Here is a 6,398-nt window from a genome sequence, read left to right on the forward strand (position 1 = left end):
CTCTAGGACTCTCTTTAAGGTTCACTTACCAAGGAAATAACTACCATAGAGTAGCTGTGAAACTGTTATAAGGTGATGGATTTGATGCCTTGGTAAGTAGGAGCAGTACACAGATACAGTTTTATGTAAGTCTGTATACTCTATGATGCCTATTCAGGATTAGGTTAATAAATCGGTATTGACCTGTTATGGGAGAAGTAAAAGGGACTTATTTTAGTTTATTTTCCCATTTGGTTTATCATTTCTTTTTTTATTACTATATTCTCGTTCCTCAGTTAAGACACAGAACCTGTTCTGTTCTCTGAGAAATTTATTGGTCCTTGTGGAGACCGAGAAGTCCACAAATACTCGTGTGCAAAGAATGTCAGCCAATGCTTGTCTTTTCAGTCTTGTAGTATCTGCAGAACTGAAGTAGATCAACGTTCCAGTGTAAGTCCAGAATATCCATAAGCTCCATGCGTGCTCGGTGTATTATGGGACAGGGACAGATGATGACAAATTCACTGGTGGTACTTTCAACCAACGCGGAAGGCCTTTCCTTTGGGGTCTGACAGGATGACTACACCCCAACAAGCGATGCCTAGAAAAGAAACAATAATACCTTATGTGTAAACTACATTATAGCTTATCAGGTGCCTTAAAAAAAAATTTTAGGAAAAATAAAATTCCATTACCTCTCTAAGCTAGAAAGGAACTTAAAAGAACTTAATTAATGTGGGCAATCTAATTATAAAGGTAAGGGATCTTAAAACCTAAAATTCTATTCACATAATTGTTTTTGAAGAGCTAAAAGAATCACTACATTTTACTGGAAGCCAACTTGACCATCAGTATAGCTACAAATAAAGACTGTGGGCCACTATGTCCAGTGGCATACAGAGAATGTGGGCTTTGAACACACGTTTACAATCTGACTTCAAACCTCAAGTTCTAAATTAAGTGCCCTTTCTCAGGCTTTCTCTAGGATCTTGAGAAAACATGCGTTTTGGTGACAGATAAACCCTAGGATGAAAGGCTAGCTGTGTCACATCCTGGGTGTCTGACTTTGAACAGGATATTTCTTACTTCTCTGTGTCTTAGTTTGTTCAGCAGTAAAATGGGGACCATTACCTCTAAGAGCAATTGACAACACTAAAAAGACTGAGGGCATTAAGAGTTCTCAAAAAATACTGGATTTAAAAAACAGCGTTCTAACAACTTCCTCTCATCACCCCTGCATCTTGCTGACTGGCTCCCACCAGGTGACCAGACCCAGCGAACCGACCCTGCTCACGTGCTTGCTCCCCACTTCCCCCTCCCTTTCCCTTCCCTTCCCCTCCCTTCCCCCAAAGGCCCTGCCCCGACTCTCACTGATGCCGATGACCATCTGCGTAATTATCCCTGGGCTCGGGGCGTATCCCAGCTTCAGGGGCTTCCGCGCCAACCAGTACACATACCAGCCCGCCCCTATCAACCCCGATCCGGAGAGCACGCGACAGCTCCAGCAGTTACTAAGTACAGGGGGTTGCTCTGGAGTGGTCGGGGCTCTGGGTTTATCGAGGGGTGCAGGGTTGACGGAAGAAGCGGCCTCACGGGGTGCGGCGACCTTGACTGGCTCAAGAGGCTGGGACGTGAGAGAACCCATGTTCCCTAACTCGGCCCCAGTAGCAGGAGCCTTGGAATCGAACTGACGTAAAAGATGCAGCCGGAAAGCAAGGCATTGGCGTGCTGCACAGGAAGCAGCCTGAGGGACGCTGGGAAATGTAGTTCTGGCTTGCTTCGTAAGGGGTTACTATGGAGGGGGACGGGGCTGCATTGTCGGATTTATGTGGTCAGCACCTTGGACGTCCAGTGGCCGTTCCCTCACTTCCCCAAGTCCTTTTGAGACCACCAATTTAGACAGCTCCCTAAATGTCTCAACTGTCTCCTTAGAAGAGAAGCCTGGTTTACTCAGTTTCCTGAGTGAGACCTTGGGCATGTCACTTCACCTACGTGGAGGCAGGCGTATGACACAAAAAGAGTTTTAATACGTGCTTAATTATATGCTACTTTGCTAAACTGTTACTTGTGCTATGCCATTAATCTTCCCAACCCAGTATCAGTTTCTCAATATATATGACAAAACTGGTTAAGTGACGTAATCATTGTTGAAACCAATGCCTATGAAATAAAATAGTCAAATTTCTTAAAAGCTACCTTAACATATAGCAAAGACTAAACAATTGTAATCAAGGTATTAAGAATGGTTTTGAATTACCCGGATAAATACTTTCAATTTCTCTTTAGCTTTTTTCCTTAACATCATGATCTCACTTTTTTCATACCCCCTGGAGAAAATTCAACTCAAAATCGGGCTAATGGATTTGAGGAGTTTATAATAAAGGATCTGTCCCTTAAGCATGGACTTTTAATTCTGAGTGCTTCTTTGCAATTCAACTTCTATATCATCCACTTCCAACTCATTTACCTTTTATTTTCTTTGGGTAGGATCAGGTATATATTTCTTGGGCTGGGTTGTTCTTATAGGATTACTGGTAAGAAATAAAGGCATCTAGAGTTCAGAGGTTGTTTCTGTTAGAGAAGATAGGTGAAAATAGGATTAATTTCAGGTTTGAAACTTTCTCCTTTGTAATGGCTTTAAAAATTAACACGATAAAAAAATAGGCAGAGACAAATGTATTTGAAAAAATAAATTAATTAATTAATTAAAATAAACTCACTATTCCACTTTCTAAAATGACGTGTGATTTTGAGAAGCCTAAAAAAAAAAAAGAAGGACAAAAATAAAGATATGGATAAATAAGAAAGAATAAAGTAATAGAATAGAATAAAGTAATAGAATAAAGTAATATAATACTGGTTGGCCTGATGCTTAATTTCAAAGACCCCATTTTGTCATGCACACATATGTGTATAACTGTGTTATATAGCACAAAGACAAATATTTGGGAACTTTGGATTCTACACCTGGCTCTGTCACTATGAGTCAGCCATATGACATGGGGAACATTTTTATTGCCTCTAGTGGTAGCTACCTCATGTTTAAAATGAGATTTGGAATAGGTAATATCTAACATTCTTTCCTAACTTGAAAACTCTATAATTTATTAAAAATCTCTCTTGATATAGCATTGTGCTAAGTGCCATATCAAATAGATTCAACAGTGTTTCACTTAAAGATTCATAACTTATGGGTGCTGCCTCTTGTTATGCCTGTTAAAACATTTTATAGTGCATGAAATTTTTCCTTATTTATGTAAAATATTATCACCATTTGTCAGTGCTTACCAAATATTTTAAGTACACATCTCTGTGAATAAAAAAGATTGAGCACACAATAGCATGTATGCATGACTCTTTATTATTTATAAATTATATATTTTTAGCATACTACTTTATTATAAAACTAATATAAAATAATAGAAATTGAAATTCCAATATTTTCTTACATCCAACTGTCTGGAATTGCACATTTCCATAGATGGCATGGCTCTTTGACATGTGACTTTACTAATTTTTATTTCATCTAAAACGTTATCTTTTTTAGTGTGCTTCTCATAGTTAAGAGTGCCTGGAAACGAGATCTTCAATTCTCTAAACAATTATTAAAATAGCCCATAATATATTTTCCAAATTACAGGCAATATTTTTTAAACAACTGTTTTTTTTAAGTAATTCCAAAAAGTGTACTTGTTCTCTGATGATTGTCTCCAGTGAATGATTTTAAGCTTTTTTACTATTACGATATCCCTTCAAAACTCAACAGTGGCTTCTATGAAACTCACATTTTAAAACTACACATAACACATTTTAAAATTGATGTGTATTGTTACAGCTTTGATGGGAAAATTATTAGAAAGTTAAGATATCTCTTGAGATAAATAAAACCATAGGGTCTGAGGCCAATGAAAACAAGCAAGACTGTAATTGGAGGAAGCTGTGTGCATTTTGCTGGAAGTAAAAATGAGGACAAGTTTGAAATCTAACTTTACCTCATTATCTCTATTGTACTTATATCTTTTACTACTTATTATCTCTGTACTTCATTTTGGAAATTATGACTCACAAGGCCTTATGACTTCTCCTATTAATTTATAAATTTTAAAAATGCAAAAGGTATAAAAAGGTATATACTAAAAAGTCCTTTATGCTCCTATCGCCCAGCCACTCAGTTCCCCTTTCCTAACACAGCCAGTCTTAGTGTCTTATGTGTATTTTTAGAGATTATACACACATGTACAAGGGCTGTCTGGGAAAGGTCCAACCATTGTTAATATAATTAGAACAGCTTGCACGACACTGATATAATCTGGCAGCCGAGGAGAGTGGACTGGAATGTGCATGCATGAACAATGACAACTTCATTGCACTAGTCAGTGGGGGCGATAGATAGATGCTGTTGATTGAGCATGCGTATTATGTGGCTGTCGAATTCATAATGACTGAGCAAGTGGAGAAATGAATCTGCATCAAATTTTGTGTTAAACTTGAACATTCCTCCATAGAATCTATTTGGATTATTCAAAAGGCTGCAGCTATGAGCAACTGGTGATCCTGACAATGCACCTGCTCATGCATCATGTCTCCTGAAGAGTTTTTTGATGAAACATCAAATCACCCAGATGACTCAGCTCCCCTACAGCCCACATTTGATGGCCTGTGACTTCTGGCTTTTCCCAAACTCACCTTTCAAAAGGAAGAGAGTTCAGCCCAATGATGAAATACAGGAAAATATGATGGGGCAGCTAATAGAGACTGGGAGAACTGTGTGAGGTCCCAAGTGTCTACTTTGAAGGAGATTGAGGCATCATTGTCCTATGTACAATGTTTCTTGTATCTTCTTCAATAAATGTCTGTTTTTCATATTACATGGCTGGATACCTTCTGGACAGACCTCTATTAAAAATAGTGCCACAGTATATAACCTTGTATATACATCATATAATATGCATATAATTATATCTTAGAATATATTTCTAAAAGAGTATTTATTACTTTGATGTACATTACCAATTGCTTTTCACAGAACTTGTACCAATGTATACTTTCACCAACAATTATGAAAACTGTTTTCTCATCCTGTTCCTCCACACAGTCAGTTATTGAACTTTGATCTCCGTTTATCTTATAGGGGAAAATGGTTTAATTTTCTTTTTCTTATTATGAGTGAGCTTCTTAATATATGTCTAAAAGCAACTAATATTTCCTTTTCTGTCAGTATTTTTGCCCATTTTTTTGTTGAATTGTCTTTTTCTCATTGACTTCTAAAAACTCTTTATACATTAGTGAGATTAACCTTATATCTATAGTATAAATTCATGATTTTGTCCTCCCAATTTGATATTTGCCTTTTGACTTTGCCTGTTGTGCTTTTTACCATGCACATTTTTTTAAACATGTAATTGTCTTTATTAGTTTTTTCTTTTATAGTTTCTGAGCTTCATGTCATATATATAAATGTCTTCTGTTTTTTATGGTTTCCCTGGTAATTTGATCTTTTTGTCCCCATACTTCAAAGTTTAATACATTTGGAATTTATCTTATTATTAGGTGTTAGGAATGGAACCAAATCCTCTTTTCCTTTTCTACTCTCTCACCCATTTTTCTCAACACTATTAAGTAATCTACCTTTTCCCCACATATTTACAATGTCACTTGATCTAAAATGCCACATATAGATATGTATCTATTACTAGACTTCATATTCTGTTCCATGAGTTTTCTGTTTATTCATGTGACATTATTACACTATTTTAATTATTGAAGCTCTGAAATGCATTAATACTTGGACGCCGGTTTCCTCCTTATTACTCTACTGTTACAGACTTTTCTTGGCTATTTTTACTTGTTTATTTTCCACATGAACTTTTGACTCAGCTTGATTATTCTGACAAAATGATGCTGACATTTTTATTAGACTTGTGTGAAAATTGTAGTTTAATTTAGGGAGAATTGACATCTTTATGATGTTGAGTCATCCTATCTGAGGACATGGGTTGCTTTATCTTGTGTTCATATTTTATTTTGTATTCCTCTGTATCATTTTAAAGTTTTTCTTTATAATTATCTCATACATTTTCTTTTGGACATTCTATCTTTTGTGTTGTTGTTGAAAATAAGAATGTTTTTGTTGTTGTTGCATCTTCTAACTGGTTGTATTTGAATGTGAAAAGGCTATTAATTTTCATATATCCTAATATTGAATTATCAGGGCTTTCTGGTGAGCCTTTGCTATATACTTGATAGTTGTTTTTTTTTTGGTGCAATCATAATTGATTTGGGGGATAACTTTTATGCCCACTTTATAAGAGGGATTTGGTAACATTCCTCTTTTTTCCCTATACAATAGTTAAAATACCATTGTAATTACTTGCTCTTTAAAACTTTTGTTTGAATTTCCATGTGAAGTTGTCTAGTCC

At 36.1% G+C, this 6,398-nt stretch overlaps 1 protein-coding gene across 1 annotated transcript; it reads right to left on the bottom strand.

Moving 5' to 3' along the window:
* Positions 1 to 208: 208 nt before the first annotated feature.
* On the bottom strand, positions 209 to 1,667 carry DMAC1 (distal membrane arm assembly component 1). The gene is made up of 2 exons (XM_054583282.1): positions 1,351 to 1,667; positions 209 to 580 (listed from the first exon to the last, which is right to left on the bottom strand). The coding sequence occupies exons 1-2, from the start codon at positions 1,622 to 1,624 to the stop codon at positions 516 to 518; spliced, it is 339 nt and encodes a 112-aa protein (XP_054439257.1). The 5' UTR covers positions 1,625 to 1,667; the 3' UTR covers positions 209 to 515.
* Positions 1,668 to 6,398: the final 4,731 nt, after the last annotated feature.

Source organism: Pteronotus mesoamericanus, unplaced genomic scaffold (genome assembly GCF_021234165.1).
Source record: "Pteronotus mesoamericanus isolate MK-2021 breed Mesoamerican mustached bat unplaced genomic scaffold, CSHL_Meso_final contig_73, whole genome shotgun sequence".
Taxonomy (NCBI): domain Eukaryota; kingdom Metazoa; phylum Chordata; class Mammalia; order Chiroptera; family Mormoopidae; genus Pteronotus; species Pteronotus mesoamericanus.